The sequence below is a fragment of the Exophiala dermatitidis genome, assembly GCF_000230625.1.
Source record: "Exophiala dermatitidis NIH/UT8656 unplaced genomic scaffold supercont1.5, whole genome shotgun sequence".
Taxonomy (NCBI): domain Eukaryota; kingdom Fungi; phylum Ascomycota; class Eurotiomycetes; order Chaetothyriales; family Herpotrichiellaceae; genus Exophiala; species Exophiala dermatitidis.
In genome coordinates, this window is record NW_008751650.1 from 1412434 (window position 1) to 1428061 (window position 15628).

General features: G+C 53.0%; 6 protein-coding genes across 6 annotated transcripts; 4 read left to right on the plus strand and 2 right to left on the minus strand.

Annotated features, from left to right (window-relative positions):
* Window positions 1-1003: 1003 nt before the first annotated feature.
* Window positions 1004-1956, minus strand: HMPREF1120_06095 (uncharacterized protein; the record flags this gene model as incomplete). The annotated part of the gene is made up of 2 exons (XM_009160290.1): window positions 1004-1695; window positions 1821-1956. The coding sequence occupies 2 exons, from the start codon at window positions 1954-1956 to the stop codon at window positions 1004-1006; spliced, it is 828 nt and encodes a 275-aa protein (XP_009158538.1).
* Window positions 1957-2454: 498 nt separating this feature from the next.
* On the minus strand, window positions 2455-4806 carry HMPREF1120_06096 (centrin-2). The gene is made up of 2 exons (XM_009160291.1): window positions 4149-4806; window positions 2455-4092 (listed from the first exon to the last, which is right to left on the minus strand). The coding sequence occupies exons 1-2, from the start codon at window positions 4401-4403 to the stop codon at window positions 3637-3639; spliced, it is 711 nt and encodes a 236-aa protein (XP_009158539.1). The 5' UTR covers window positions 4404-4806; the 3' UTR covers window positions 2455-3636.
* On the plus strand, window positions 2628-3467 carry HMPREF1120_06097 (3-oxoacyl-[acyl-carrier protein] reductase; the record flags this gene model as incomplete). The annotated part of the gene is made up of 2 exons (XM_009160292.1): window positions 2628-3169; window positions 3233-3467. The coding sequence occupies 2 exons, from the start codon at window positions 2628-2630 to the stop codon at window positions 3465-3467; spliced, it is 777 nt and encodes a 258-aa protein (XP_009158540.1).
* On the plus strand, window positions 4769-6578 carry HMPREF1120_06098 (DNA polymerase iota subunit; the record flags this gene model as incomplete). The annotated part of the gene is made up of 2 exons (XM_009160293.1): window positions 4769-5115; window positions 5174-6578. 2 exons carry the CDS (start codon window positions 4769-4771, stop codon window positions 6576-6578), a joined length of 1752 nt encoding a protein of 583 aa, XP_009158541.1.
* Window positions 6579-7901: 1323 nt separating this feature from the next.
* HMPREF1120_06099 (uncharacterized protein) lies at window positions 7902-8906 on the plus strand (the record flags this gene model as incomplete). The annotated part of the gene is made up of 1 exon (XM_009160294.1): window positions 7902-8906. The coding sequence occupies one exon, from the start codon at window positions 7902-7904 to the stop codon at window positions 8904-8906; it is 1005 nt and encodes a 334-aa protein (XP_009158542.1).
* A 1341-nt stretch (window positions 8907-10247) lies between these two features.
* HMPREF1120_06100 (uncharacterized protein) lies at window positions 10248-14128 on the plus strand (the record flags this gene model as incomplete). Its single annotated transcript, XM_009160295.1, has 4 exons — window positions 10248-10532; window positions 10592-11002; window positions 11056-12499; window positions 12558-14128. The coding sequence occupies 4 exons, from the start codon at window positions 10248-10250 to the stop codon at window positions 14126-14128; spliced, it is 3711 nt and encodes a 1236-aa protein (XP_009158543.1).
* Between the last annotated feature and the right edge of the window lie 1500 nt (window positions 14129-15628).

Here is a 15628-nt window from a genome sequence, read left to right on the forward strand (position 1 = left end):
CGCGTCAACAACTCTGAAGCCCGCGACCAAGCGAGCGTCGTCCAACGATAATCAAATGGCCCCCGGCGGCAGCTGCCCCTCCATCACATCCATCCCACCATCCTTTTATCCGTGCCTCAAATAGTTCCCCAGGCTGCGATCGTGCTAGTCTCTGGCCAGTAACACGGTCGTCTTGGGACGCCGGCCAAGATGAATCACCAGACACACCACGCACCTACCTGGTGCTCACCTACGAGGTACGGTAGCGATACGTCGTCGCCATGGATCGAGGATCGCGCGGCAGAACTGGCTTGGGGATACCTGTACCAATGATACTGTACCTATAGGTGGCCGGCATTTTAGAGGACAAGAAAATGATTGCCCATCCTGCTTCCAAGGCTACTACTGCACGACTCCTCCAACAAATGCTTGACGATACCTAGGTACTATGCTGAATCCTCCAAAGATTGACATTGAGCTGTCTTGATCGTCCGTTGTTATTTCCCCATGATCAGGGCACCGGCAGGGAATCGATCATCCCAATCTCGGAATGCCGTTTGTTAAACCCTTGCGCATTGCTTCGACTGTCAAGCAACCATCCGAAAGCAGCACCCTCGGCGAGCCGCAGACTAGGTGAAGCCTTCCGGAGCACGTCCACACAACCTCCGGAAGATGTGCTATCCCAGTAGCCTCCACCTTTCCGAAAGGGGCTGGACGCAAGGCCCGGTGCCTGTAGTCCGGCCACATCCCCGCGAACTCGATCGTCAACCAGTCTGGACACACACTTGCCCACGCGACTCCCAGGCTAGGGACTGGCCAGTAGTGGTGTGACACACAACGCATCCGCCATAATCATACACTCTTCCCTAAGGTAGGCTTGTAGTGTCTTATTATTCCTAGACGAGGCTTGCCGCTGAGCTTGAAATGAAAGGAAAGTTGAAAAGCATTACAGTAGACCACAGAGGCCAGCGGCTGCGTCGGGGACATTGCCGCGGATCCGTTTCGCTAGGAGTGCCGTTGTCGTCTATACACTTCCTTTCCACCACGACGCTATACCTAGCATAAACACCAGGATCGCACCATCCCCGATAAATTCCCTAAACATCTGACTCCACAACCCAAATCCGCTTTTGCCCGAACGCCCTAGGGTGGCCACCCTGGTAGTTTGCATAAGCAACTCGCCAGTCGCGAACACTAGAAAAGGGTTCTGGAAGGTTGCTGGCGCCGGGGGATTCTCGCCAAATGCTTCGATCGACGTGTTGATTCTGAACACCAGGTACAGTCCTGCCATGATGGCAAAAATGACATGCAGGACTTTCCACAACCTCGTCGCTTGTATCTCCGCTTCCGTCGGTGGAGCCTTCTGTCCTCCCATCATCATGTTGGTTACAAACGGCGGCAGCCCTGTAGCCTTTGATATGTCGTCCGGAGATAATCCGGGAGTTGCACCTGGAGCTCCAGGAGCAGCCGGGTCGCTTGGAACATTCATTCCTCCCATCATGGCCTGTAGCATCTTGACCATAGGGTCTTCTTCTTGTTCCGGCTGAGCTCCTCCATCCTGGGGTACAGGCTGTCTCAGTAACGCTCTCAAATACTCCTCCTGCGCTTTCACTTGTTCTGGAGTTGGCCTGGTTTCCGGTCCCGCATTTGGTGATGAAGGCACTTGAGGAGGCGTAGACACGCGTGCCGGTGTCGATGAAGGAGATTCGCTTCTCACTATGGGACACGGATGTCAGCACAATCGTAGCATGGCGTACTGTCTGTCACACTTTGCCACACTCCACAAGACATTCTAGCTGTTCAAACAAGTATTCAGGATCTTTGTATAGCAGGGGACTTACTGCTCTCCGGTGTCCTCCCACTCAGCCTTGTAATCTTGTCGAGCCTTTCGGTTGCCGAACCTGTAATTTTTGCTTCTCGCTTCTGCCTCCGAATCCTCGCCTGTCGCTGGGCAGGAGTCTCTTCCGTATCCGCCATCTTGGAGTTGGGGCGGCGACCGGTCGAAAAACAATGGCAGCAAGACAGGTAGACCGTATGCGTGGGCTAGGGTGGCAACAGCCTTCGACGCGCGGTATGTTGGTTGCGTTAATGGAGGAGCCCTGGTGAGGTGTATGCGCTTCACTCGTTGAAGGAGATGGAAATTATTATTTTGAGGGCCGCGGTATGAGAACCGCCGTAAATGCAGCGAGAATCACCGTTGTCCGATCACCGGTCAAGTCAGGTTTCTACGATGCGATAATAACAGTAGGACGAAGATGCGTTCAACTTTATTGTCAGCTTTGGCGTCGCGATCTGTCCACTTTGCGGCAAGCACAATTCCGACAAGGACCTGAAGTTCCAGCATAGTAACATACCTAGGTAGTTCCACGATGCAGCCCAAGCCGCAGGTACAGGTTCTGACGTCATTTGTTGACCACTCCAACTCACATGCAGCCCGAGTGTGCTGTGCAGAGACTGTTGATGGAGCAAAGCAGGCAGAGCAGTAAGACTCATTTAGCACATTTATACAGAATGCTACACAAGTAGGCAGTATGGCGTGATCCTGCGTAATCCAACTCATCAATTCTTAAATGGCGACTTCCTGAGAGTCCCCTTCTGTATCTCTCTTTGCCCATACAATAGTCTTCTCTGCTCCGCCGGCTTACACGATGCCCTCCGTCCTGATTGTAGGAGCCACTCGTGGCCTTGGTAAGGCCTTGGTCTCGTACTATGCCAACCACCTTTCATACACGGTGTACGCCACCTCACGGTCCTCGAATGCTCCATCTGACCTACAGGGTGAGAATGTCTCTTGGATCACCAATATCGACCTTTCCAAATCCAGTTGCGGACATGACCTGGCGGCAGCTCTCAAAGGCAAACGAGTTGACACCGTTATCATTACCGCTGGTTATTTCGTGACTGAGGACTTTGGTGAGGCCAAATGGAACGAGCAGGTCAAAATGTACACACTCTCCTCAATTGCGCCGGTCTTTGTGGTGCAAGAATTAGTCAAGGCTTCCGTCTTGGCGCACGGGAGCAAAGTCGTGCTCGTGTCGTCCGAGTCCGGGTCGATCACCTTGAGACATGAGCAGGAGGGTGGCGGTAACTATGGGCACCATGGCTCCAAAGCTGCTTTGAACATGGTGACCAAACAGTTGTCGTTTGACCTCAAAGACCGAGGCATTACGGTCGTCTCAGTCCATCCTAGGTATGCAGGTCCCACAGTGAGACATACAGGATTTTTGACATCTGACATCGCTGACTGTTATAGTTTCATGAGGACTGAAATGACCAAGGGAGTTGGATTCGACCAGTTCTGGGATGCCGGGGGTGCGCTCGATCCGGCGGATGCTGCCCGAATACTGGCTGACTGGGTCGAAAACGAACTTACACTGGACAAAACTGGCACATATTGGGCTCCTAGAGGGACCCGGGACATTGGCAACTGGGACGTCGTGATGGGCAAAGAGACCGCAAAAGAAGGACCCGTCCAGCTGCCATGGTAATAGCGAGCCTGTTTTTGCGACCCGTGTCCTGTTGTCCAACACAGAGAGCCATCCACTCAGAAGATCAACATCATTAATAGACCAGTTGTCCAGCATATTTCCAATTGTGCTGGCTGCATAGCTGCAAATCATCATCTCATCAGGCGGTGTTTGAATCCCTCCGGGCGGGTTATTGTAAACAGATAGCATAAAAAGCTTCTTTGGCGACGGTCCCGGTGCCATCATAATCGAACTCTTCGACCATGGCTTGTATCTCATCGTCTTCGAGCCCGGTCTCTCCGAGCTCGCGAGAGACCCTCCGAATGTCCTCTGCTTCTATGTAACCCCTTTGGTCTGGGTCAAACAGCAGGAGGGCGCGCTCCACTTCGTCTGTCGGATCGCGCTCGAATACTTTCTGTGCTGCCACGCGTTGGAACGCGATCTGAGGCAAGAGTAGTTGGCTTGAATGATAAGTCTGCTGTCCTCGGCCTGGTGGACCACGTTTGAATTGAGGTTTCGGAACACCGTGTGTCTGCATTATCTGCGCTACCTCAGCTTTGGGGAGGGAGAACCCCAAGGATCGCATGGCGACACGCAGCTCGTGGTAGTCTAGATGGCGATCTCGATCGAGATCGAACAGGGAAAACTGATTATCAACGCGTTAGTAGGCGCAAAGCCGCAGGAAGAACATCTGGCGCATACGGCTTCATTGATCTCATCCCTTTGTTCCTCGCTGAGCTCGCTCAGCGCATTATTCGATTCCTTTTCCATGCTCTGCCTGCCTCCCAGTGCGCCATGCTGTTGTTGGGTCGCAGTGGACTGTCCAAACTGAAACGCCTGTTCCGGGCGCCGGCCGAAGGTCGACTGTGGTCCTGATTTCAGTCCTGTGCGATCGGGAAGTTTACTCGACGAGGCGTACACATTTCGGCCGGGAAATGGAGGGTTCGCTTGAGACATTGGTGATTATGTAGAAGGCGCAGACGCGCCGGCTGTCAGCTCGACAGAGCTTGTGAATGCATTTATGTTGGTGTGGTGTGTTCACGAAGAATGTATGTTGTAGACCACTTTGGGAAATGTTTACTTGGTTGCAGCCAAAGCGCGTGGTCGCGCCGCACGCGTCCCCATTGGAACTTGAACTCCGCTTCTGCCACTGCGCTGGCAGCCAAGTTGGGGTTCAAGTCGGCCGCAAGCGATCGACTCATGACTTTTGTGTATCACTGCATCGTCCGACACGGCAGCTCGTTCGTTACATGCGCCTGGTCATCGAGCGACTTCGCCTCTCTCCCTGACCAACATGATCTTGCAACGAGTATGCGACGAGTATGCAACGAGCCCGGAACTTCCGGCGAGATGACAGCCGTATAGTCATACACTTCGACTACGATTGCTTCTACGCTTCCGTTGTCGAACATGAGAATCCTGCCCTCAAGGCTGTGCCGCTTGCAATCCAGCAGAAACAGATTGTGGTGACATGTAATTATGAGGCTCGGCGGCGAGGCCTGCACAAACTGCAGCTCATCAGCGAAGCCAAAAGGATCTGTCCTGAGGCAGTCATTGTTCTTGGTGAGGACTTGACTCGTTTCCGCAACGCATCCAAAGAGCTGTACAGCTTTCTTCAACGGTCAATATGGAGTGGCCGGGCAGAGCGCCTTGGGTTCGACGAGGTGTGGTAAGTCGATGGCCGTCGGTGGTGTTGTGGTGTGCTTCCTAACGGATCGCTTCACCAGGCTTGACTGTACAGACATGGTCCACTACAACATAGGTCTGTTGAACCCGAATGACCTCGCGCACTCCTTTTTCTGTCTCAATAGAGAAGATCCTACCATTGGATTCCATTATGATGCGTCTGTCGCCTTTGGGCCGACGTATCCTGCGAACCCTCCAAACCCCGAGTTAAGTGAGGAAGAGGAGCGTCATTTGCGTTTGAGATTAGTACTCGGCTCGCATCTGGCGAAGCATCTTCGGCATGAGTTGGAATACCATAAAGGTTACACTGCCACTGTGGGGATCGCTACGAATAAGCTCTTATCGAAACTCGTCGGCAACGTGAACAAGCCGATGAGCCAGACCACGCTCTTACCGCCTTACCAGCCTGTCGGCCTGTCAGGGGCCACCGTCACCGACTTTCTCGACGGCCATGATATTGGCAAGATCCCCGGTATTGGGTTTAAGAGTGCTGAAAAGATCAGAGCTTACGTCCTGGGCAGGGCTCCGGACTTCTTTATTGACTATGCCAACGGAGGCAGGAAAGAACCGCTGACTGTTCTCGCCGTTCGAAGCCATCCCGGCATGGAGCCCGACTTGCTTGAGGAGATACTTGCAGGCCCAGGCTCGGTAAGGGGCATTGGCGGTAAAATATGGGAGCTTATCCACGGCATCGACGACAGCGAGGTTGGTAGAGTGAAGCGTGTTCCGTCACAGATCAGCCAGGAGGACTCGTATATGAAACACTTGCAAACTTTTGAACTGGTCAAGAAACAGCTACACATTCTGGCGGAAAGATTGATTCGCCGGATGCAAATGGATCTACTCGACGAAGAAAGCCCAACTGATCGTCCAGGGCGGTACTGGTTGGCTCATCCACGAACTCTGCGGTTGTCCACCAGGACTCGCCCTGTGTCCGGGCCAGATGGTGCGCGTCCAAGAATGTCTAATCGCATTTCCCGATCCGCGCCACTGCCAAGTTTCGCGTTCAGCCTGGTCGAAGACCCTACCATCCTTGCTGACCGTTTGGTGGAAGAGGTGCTGGTGCCCATGTTCCGCAAACTGCATCACGAGAAGGCAGGCTGGCATATCAACCTCATCAACGTCGCCGTGACCAACATGGCCGAAACTGCAGGGGAAAGCAAGGACAGCGAAGGAAGAGACATTGGTAGAATGTTTCGTCGACAGGACGAAGTGCTCAAAGATTTCAGAATCCGGCCTGTATCGGAGCCACCTGAGGATTTGCACCCTGCGGTGCAGGCGCCCGAAACACGTGTGAAAGGCCTAATTGCTGACCCGCCTACCACGGATGCCTGGGACTCGGAGCCAGACGACAGCCATCAGGCCGAGCTCTGTGGATTCTGTCACCAGGACATTCCAGTATTTGCAATGGCCGCGCACCAGAGATATCACCAGCTAGGTGACTGAGAGCGGCTCATTCAGCTCGACACGCAATAGGATCCCTACGCGTTTGCATCAGAAAAGTATACCATGCCCAATAGAACCACATAGCACTCATGGTTCAGCTGGCAACAGCACGTACATTTTCAGGGGACGGCCCCTTTTACTTACTACGCTCGCTACTAGAGAGCATCCGTGTACTATACTGGGACCTCCCAATATAGATCTCCGCCTTGGCGTCGGAAGGACGTTTTTCCATGCTGGGGGAGAGTAGAGAGTACCGGCCCGTGGCAAGCGGTAGCAAGGTGCAGTCAGCGCCATTCTCGGTGCCTGGCTTCAACTGCGCTGCTCCAGTCTCTATTATTGTTTTCCATTACAATAACCACCATGGGCACTACCACCACTAGCATTGCCATCAGGTACACATTTATAACATCGACTATTAGATCCGCTACTGCTAGCAGCATTCTCGCCCTAATCAGTCGGGCTCAGCTGCTGGTCTCGCCTCGACAGGCTTCTCAAACACCCGCCCTCCCCCCACTACTCCTGCCGCCATCCCCTTTCGAGTCCCACTACGTGTCCCTATCCCGGAACATCGGTGCTGAAAATAGAACCTCGGCGGTTACGGCCTGCGATCCAGAAGTCACATCTGAGCACACCTCCTTTGTGCCTTGAGCCGACCGCCGGCTCGAGATGTTGCTGCTCGCCAAAGAAAGCTCCTTCGTCCGTTAGTGTCTTCGGTTACCCCAGTTCTTTCAATTTGACATCCGCAAACATGGGCAAATGGTGCCGCATCCTCCCTGGGCCCAGGTCATAACTGGCCCGCGGCGTCGCCAAAGGGAACTCCGCTGTTCCCAAACTAAGAAATGAATATACTGAGTATTCCCATTATAGATGGCGGCGGTAAGAGACATATCCTCGTGGCATCCCCAGAACGGGCTGGTTGGTCGACTATTGAACACATCATTTATCCCCCCGTGCCCATCAAAGTCTCGAAAGGAAGTATCTGTCTGTTATATCCGCCTTCGTCCCTTCCTTTTGTTCTTGGTCTGTTGTGAACTCGACGAGGCATGACGACCGAGTAGTGTTCATCGAGTCACGAGAGCATTATCGATCAAAGTCTCAGCTTACTCGAACCAGGCACAGCCTTTTTCTTGGGTGCTTATGCCAACTCTAGGCTAACACCCGGCTGTGTCGTCTACATCCCCCGAGCATCATACTCCAGTTGGGCGTATTTCGAGCCGCAACACGACGCACGCAGGTGTTGAGGAGTGAAGCAGTCAATGTGATGACGCTAAGAAAGTGAACAATCACTGTGTGCCGGGACGGTCTATGAACGTTGCCGTCAACATGCTTAGCATATCAACACTCCCCAGCTCGGCGCCTTTCCTCCTGCCTCAAATCGACCTTGATATCACGTTTTCTGGCAGTTCCCGAGAGAGTCTGGAAACGCTGAAGTTCTCAATGACGGAAAAGAGGCCCAAGTTGTCTCTCCAGACTTCGGGACTCACGCCCACATGCACTGCGTCCGTCAGCCATTACGGCTCTTCCACCGCCAAATCTAGTACTACGCCTACCACTTCAAACACTTTTGCCAATACCTTTGAACTTGCCCTTCGTCCGTCACCAGCCTCCGCTGTCTCTTCACCTGCAGTATACCCACAACAAAGAACAAGCTGTCAACAGCCATCATCTACTACAACCTCGGAAGATCAACCCTACACCCTGAATCTACCCTTTGGTGTGCGTTCAATCTTAAAGAATGGCCCTCTTCCAAAAGACATCCGTCGAGTCCCAGGCTGCTCCGCCAGCCCATCCCCATGGGGCACCGGGAGGCGGGTTTTCTTCCCGGCTGCAAAGAAGGTGACATTCCGAACGATCTTGGAGGAGGAGATCGTCACAAAGGATTACGTGAGATGCCATGCGGATCTGAGCTCGTCTGACGATGATGATGACGCTTGTATCTCGTCTTCTGAGTCCGAGGAGATGCACATCCACTTCGTCCAAGACAGGAAGAACAAACCGGATGGACGGAGGTTCCCAACTCATATTGGTGGATCATCTTCCCCGTCGGGGAGGAAAAGAAAGTCCTTGACGTGTCCTGCTGCTCTTGCGGGGCAAGATTGGACCGCAAGGAAAGGCGACAGGTCAAAAGGCAGGGCTGCTCGTAAGATGAGGCGGAAGAAGAGAAGATGGGAATGGAGTGCAGATCTGACCCCGTTCATCGATGGCGCACCAGCTCAGACCGAGTTTGAGGCTTTCATAGGCGATGAGACTATGACGGGCTCACAGGCAACTGAAGATGCGCATGTCGTCTGCCTATATCCTCCTGACCCTGTTGTAAGCCAGTTGTAGGGCCATGGCACCGTCAGTCATGATTGAAATGATATATATGATTACAAGAACGTCTCATCCATGTATATCCTTACACGTTAAGATATGCAAAGGGCATATGGCCTGTGCAGGTGTTCTCTTGGTGGTCTCGCTTCCTGAGTTTTTTTCGAACCAAATTATTATTTACTATCATTTTTTATAAATTATTGGAACACGGCACGTGCGGCTTTATTACTACACGCGGTTCTTGTAAGCTATTCAAGCCAGCACTTTGAGATGCTGAAATACAGGAATTGGTTCTCATACCAGGACACGGAGTAGCTGTCGAAATAGAGATACCCTGATGGACAGTCCTTGTGCGCTGGTTGGATGTGTGCAGAGTGTGGTCGCGTTCAACTTGATCCCCAGACATGGCAAGTATGATGAGCGACAGCAGGAAAGGAGGCTCGAGCCGGAGCGAAGGGCTGACTTTGCCATTGTAGCTGCAGGAGGTTCATAAAGTGCAGGTGTCTACTATCACACTATCGCTGCAACGTCCATCTTCTGCCTCCAAGCGAGACCGACGAGACCGAGCTCTTGGTTTGGAGCCGAAGATCATCTTGATCTTGGATCGAGCGAGGAAGCATTATTGACGCCCACCGATTGGTGCGTGTATATAGGGTGGAGCAGCAATTAGAGACGGCGGCTTGATAAACGTCGCCCGTTCGTGTCGAGTCGTGGCTCGATGTGGGTGTCCGCCGTCTGGTTGCAGTTAGCCGGAAGCCCAGTTCCACGATTCCATTCGGCTGCTGGTTGGCACTGGCGTCACCAGCATTGTGTGATCAACTCGAGCACCCCAAATCCAACAAGACGGCGGAGAATTTGCTCGACATCAACGCGTAGTAGCAGCTGTTAGAGGTTGTTAGCTGTGGGATTTACAGTGCCCACAGTAACGGTGTGGCACCCGGTCAAACAAGTTCCAGCCACCGCAGGCTGAAAGTGAGCAGCTGCTGATCTGGGCGCCGCAGTTGACGCAGTGGCATTTGAAAGCTGGCGTCGTGGGACAGACACTTACGTCACACCCGCAACTCGCGCTTCTTGCCCTGGCACGCACTGGCAGCCAAACACACTGACACCCTGGTCAACTCCCTCCCTGCTGTCCAAGGTTTTCTGATATACCTTGAAGGTTCTCGCGAGCCTCCTCCTGATCCTACATACATTTCCTCTATTCTTCACAAGCCGTCGTCCTTCGCTTATCGCCTGCTGCCCTGCTCGTTTTGTCGCAGCTTGCCGTACTGGAGCGTGGCATGCGCTTCTCTCGGTAACAATTGGAGACACACCCCTTGATACCATCCTGGCGTCCTCCCATCTGTATTCTTCACCATGGAGGCTCAACAGCAGAAAAGCGGGAAGCCTTGGAGTGGCACGAACAAGATCCCAAACATTAAGGAATTTGTGGCACGGCTCGACAAGGACAAGGCAGATAGAGACAAGAATATCGACGCCCGTCTACAGAACCAACAGCTCGGTGGCTCTAATGAAGCAACTCCTCATCAAAACGAAAAGCGACAGGAACATGGGAAAACTGTCACCGATCCAGTCACTGGCAATGAAGTGGTCATCGCGGACGTGGGCAAAGAATATATGCAAAGGGCCGACAACCCACAGGTGAGACCGAGTTTCCCTGGATAGACCGTTCCAAAGAGTGGCCATTAACTTGCCGGCAGCTGTCGGTTCCAAACGCAAATCTAGGCAAGCCTACGCCGGTCAAGACAGACCCTTCTCAGCGAAACCCCGAGTACAAAGAGAAACAAGACATAACGGCGCCTCCGGATCCGATCGTCGAGGGAAGCACGTCCGATGTCCCTATCCATGGAGAGAAGACCAACATTCTGTTCCACCCGACACCTTCCGTCAGCTACGAGCCAATGTTTTCGATACTGGAAAAGCGCGCAGGCGGCCTCTGCATTGCTATCTTCGTGTCTGTTGTGATCATTGGCAAGATGTTCGGTGGAGCTCTCAAAGGTCTGATCCCGTTGGGCCTGTGTCTTGCATCCGGCGTTTGGCTGTGGATGAAGGAGGTTGTGAGAAGCGGACGAGAGGTCGAGTGGCATAGTGAGCAGACTCGAGGTGAAACTGTACGTCCCTGGTGGGGTTAATTTCTTGGTTCATATTATGCTGACTTTTGTAGGCGGTGGCCAATCTCCTGCCTGAATCGGTCGAATGGATGAACACTTTCCTCGGGGTTGTCTGGGGCTTGATAAACCCGGACATGTTTGCTGGAGTCGCAGACACGCTGGAAGATGTCATGCAAGCCTCTGTTCCCGGGGTCATCAACAACGTTAGAGTCGCAGAAATCGATCAGGGAAACAACCCTATCCGAATCCTCAGCTTACGTGCTCTACCCGACTCCCGAGTCGGCGAGCTGAAGCAGAGTATCCATGATGAGAATAAGAAAACCAAGGATCCACAAGAAGCGGCGGCAGACGAGGAAGGCGGCGACTACTACAATCTCGAAGTCGCCTTTGCCTACCATGCCAAACCTGCTGGGGCAAGCGCATCCTCCAAAGCGAGGAACATGCACATGAATCTCGTCTTCTATCTGGGCGTCAAAGGCTTGATCGGCGTACCGTTGCCTATTTTCGTTGAACTGCAAGAACTTGTGGGCACCGTGCGCCTGCGCCTCCAGATGACACCAGAGCCGCCTTTCGCAAAGAGTCTCACCTTTACCCTGATGGGTGTTCCTCATGTTCAGGCAGGCTGTATTCCGATGGTCAGACACGGGGTTAATATACTCAATTTGCCATTGATCTCCAATTTCGTTAACTACGCGATTGGGGCAGCAGCCAGCATGTATGTCGCTCCGAAATCGATGCAACTCGACCTCAAGTCTATGCTGCAAGGAGACGACATCACCAAGGATACCCAGGCCATTGGTGTCATGTGGATTCGGATTCATCGCGCGGTTGGTCTCAGCAAACAGGACCGCCGTGGCAGTAAACATGGCGGCAGCGACCCGTACATCAACCTGTCGTTTTCGAAATATGGCAAACCGATGTACTGTACTCGCGTTATCTGCGATGACCTCAACCCCGTCTTTGAAGAGACTGCGGCACTTTTGGTCACACCTGAGTTGGTCAAAGCTGACGAGCAGCTCAGTGTGGAGCTGTGGGACTCGGATCGCAATTCTGCCGATGACATGGTAGGCAAAGTGGAATTGTCGATGCAGAAAATGATCCAGCACCCAGGCAAAATGTACCCGCAAATCTCCAAGTTGGCTGGGGTGCAACAGGGCACCGACATGCCGGGTGAACTTCATTGGGAGGTGGGCTATTTCGGCAAGCCCAAGTTCCGTCCTGCCTTGCGCACCGATGGCAAGGACAAGAATCTGCCTGCCAAACTACAAAATGATCCTCAGTTCCAAGATGAAAAGGGTACACTCGACAGCGACGACGCCGACGCCGTCGCACACACGCCCCCTGATCCGCTGTGGCCCAGTGGCATCTGCAGCGTTATCGTACATCAGATCGTTAGCTTGGAACTGGAGAACATCAAAGGCAGCGAGGGCAACAGAAAGGGCAAGGAGTTTGAGCCAGCCAAGCCATATGGCGAGGCAACCGAAGAGGAATCTATCAGTAAGTAACATCTGCAAGGTTTCAAACAGGCTGCAACCCCCCCGCTAACCTGTGCCAGGACTGCCCACTTCGTACTGCACCATCCTTTTCAACGATGTGTTGGTCTACCGCACTCGCGCCAAGGCGGTCAGCAGCAAGCCAATCTTCAATGCCGGAACAGAGCGGTTCATGCGTGACTGGAGGTCGGGCATTGTCACAGTCACTGTCCGTGACCAGCGAAACCGCGAGCACGATCCCATCTTGGGTGTGGTTCCTCTGCGATTGTCCGAACTCCTCACCACCAGTTCTCAAGTGACCAGATGGTACCCGCTTGACGGTGGTATCGGCTTTGGACGCATCAGAATCTCTGTCCTCTTCCGAAGTGTAGAGCTCAAGCTCCCACCCAACATGCTTGGCTGGGACGTGGGTACCTTTGAATTCATCTCAGACCAGATCGTGGCCAAGGGCTGGAAGGATAACACGAAGCTCAAGCTCCGCACGGGTGGCAGCACTGGCAAGATACCCCGGACTCAGTGTCACAGTGGTGATGATGGCGTCTACTGGGACGTGTCCCCGCAGAACAACCACCACGTGCGATTGCCGGTTAGATACCGATACCGATCACCTGTCATCTTCGAATTCCATGTCACGGGCAAACGCGGTGCGGCTGCTTACGCATCTCTGTGGCTGCAGAACCTGGTGGACAACGAGGAGACACCTATCGACATACCCATTTGGAAGACGAAGAATGGCCAGCGACTGGTGCAGAATTACATCACCGAAGATAATGCTCATGCCTTCAAGGAGACGGGCCTAGAAGACCTGGAGGAAGTGGGTCGCCTGCAATTCCGTGGCCGGTTCAAGGCTGGTATGGATGAATCGCACCGGGACTTCATCGTTGACAACGACACACGTGAGACGTTCGAGACGTGGGAGGCGTGTCTGACCGAAGGTGTCCGGGACCGGGTCGTCGAAGCCGAAGTGCCGGAGAACATTCAACAGTTGCACGAGGCTTCGTTGACCGAAGGTCGAGATGTCCTAAAGCAAGAAGTCTCGGAAGAAGAGCGGCGTAAATGGCTGAGCAAGAGTGGAGAAGACTGGTCGGGCGCATTCAGTCATGATCCCAGAGCGTACACCGACAAGAATCACGAGAAGATTGCTGAGCCAGGCGTGGATGACCCTCCCCATGATCCTTACAATCCGTCTGATGACGACGATGACGATTACGACGACGAAAGCAGTTCTGATTCCGACCTGGGCATTACCGATGCCAGCAACGCTCCGGACGGACAATTGACCGCTGGCACGACTGCTCACGCACTTACCACTCACCCTAACGGGGATCAGGATGACCAACAGTATGCCGGTCGACCCAGCGCGGATACGACATTGACGAACGACACCAATTACACGACCATGACCGAAGGATCGACCAATTCGGTACTGCCCGTCCAGAAGAGGGATTCCAAGTTCGAGAAAAAGGCAGGCAAGCGAGCCGAGGAGCGTAAACACCGGGGACTGTCACAATGGACGCCCTCGCGGAATGTCAAGTTTGCAAAGGACGAAGCGAAGATCGGCATGAGCAAGATCAAGAAAAGATTTACTGGAGGTTTGGGTGGACGAGAGCCCGGCGTCGAGACTGAAGCCTAACAATAAGCGCGACAGATGCAGCAGCAGCCAAACCAGCTGGCTTTCCCAAGAAGACCCTGGCCATGTAATCGAATTGTATTATTCCAGTATAGCTAATACCGAGTCATTTATCCGCAATCTCATTCCGAGACTATCACTTGAAGACTACAACATTGTATGGTTAATTGCTTGACAATGGCAATGAAAGTAGTCGCGACTGAGCTTCAAAAGTGGTTCTTATGACAAGGGCGCTTGCGGCCGCTGAAGGTTCAAGTCTGGGACAGGAGGGTATGAAACCAGAGAGGGATGTAAAGAAAGGGACATTTGTAGCCTCTGTTCGTTTCAGGTCTGTAAGGGCATACTGGAGGACTCGGAGTCGTGGGCGAAGGAGCTGAGACCGGAGCTCGGAAGCTGGCACATTATGCATCATCATTGCATACTAGGTGCTAGTCCCAAGGTGACACTTCACAGCATGGACAAGAGGTACTCCTCCTGCTAGAGTACAACGTGCTAAATAGTAGAAGGATTGGACTTGCCTTGTGGGACGGAAAACGGGGGCGAGGCTGTGCAAGAAGTTGGTCTCCTGGTTTGTGCTTCAAATTGGGGTTCTATATCCACACCTACTGGTATACAGGTATGCTTTGAGATCAGGGGCCTTTCGTTTTCTGGTAAGGCTGCTTAATGAACCGACTGACAATTTGATGATCAATAGGACCGAATCCTGCGGATGTCTTCGTAGCACAGAGTGAAAAATACAGTTTCTTTTATGCTCAACCTCGAGGCGGTTGCCGGGCGCATTATTGACAACTTGAATGATACCTGTATGTTGATGATACTGCCAGTGCAGTACTAGTGCAGTGGTGCCAGGAATGGTCATTCGCTAACAGGGTGCTAGCATGCTAGTCTAAATGATGTCTCAGTATTTGGCTCTCAAGACAGTTGTTATAATGTGAACTAGCACTTAATGTGTCCTCTATGGTACTAGTGTAATACTACGGGAGGAATCATGGGGGCGGTACTTGGCGGCTTCGTCAGCCGCTTCTCGGCGTTCAGCGCCTGCGATTGGAGTTGGCCAGCGGCAGAAGTGCAGAACTTGAAGTGCAGGGCTCCGTCAGGCGGGGGATGCGGTGATCCTTTGGCGCCGGAGTTCCAGCTGCGCCATCCAGTTTTTTGACCCCCAAACAACTTCGTCCAGCAAGCGAAGAGAAGGGCCCTTCATCCCCATCGCCTACCATTACCACCACCACATCCACTACTACTACTCCCATCATCAGCAGTCACACTGCCACCATTATCCTCATAATCAACGACGCCTTCATTCGGGCTGTACGAACCCAGTTCAATATACCTCCCGTCGGGGAATTTGACGGCCTTTCGCTCTCCTCCATTACTATCAATCAGACCTCATCGTCCTCTTTTACCAATCCAATCCGTCTTTGCCGCAGGCTCTCAAACTCAAACTCACGCTACCGCTCCATCTCCCTTCCTCGCCCTTCTGTTCAAGTTGAACACAGATATTGT

Excerpts from the sequence above, each read along its gene's own strand:
- HMPREF1120_06096 (XM_009160291.1), bottom strand. The coding sequence starts at position 4,403 with ATGTCTCAAGCGAACCCTCCATTTCCCGGCCGAAATGTGTACGCCTCG. Across the intron at positions 4,093-4,148 it reads GGGATGAGATCAATGAAGCC|TTTTCCCTGTTCGATCTCGA; the intron begins GTATGCGCCAGA and ends GTTGATAATCAG.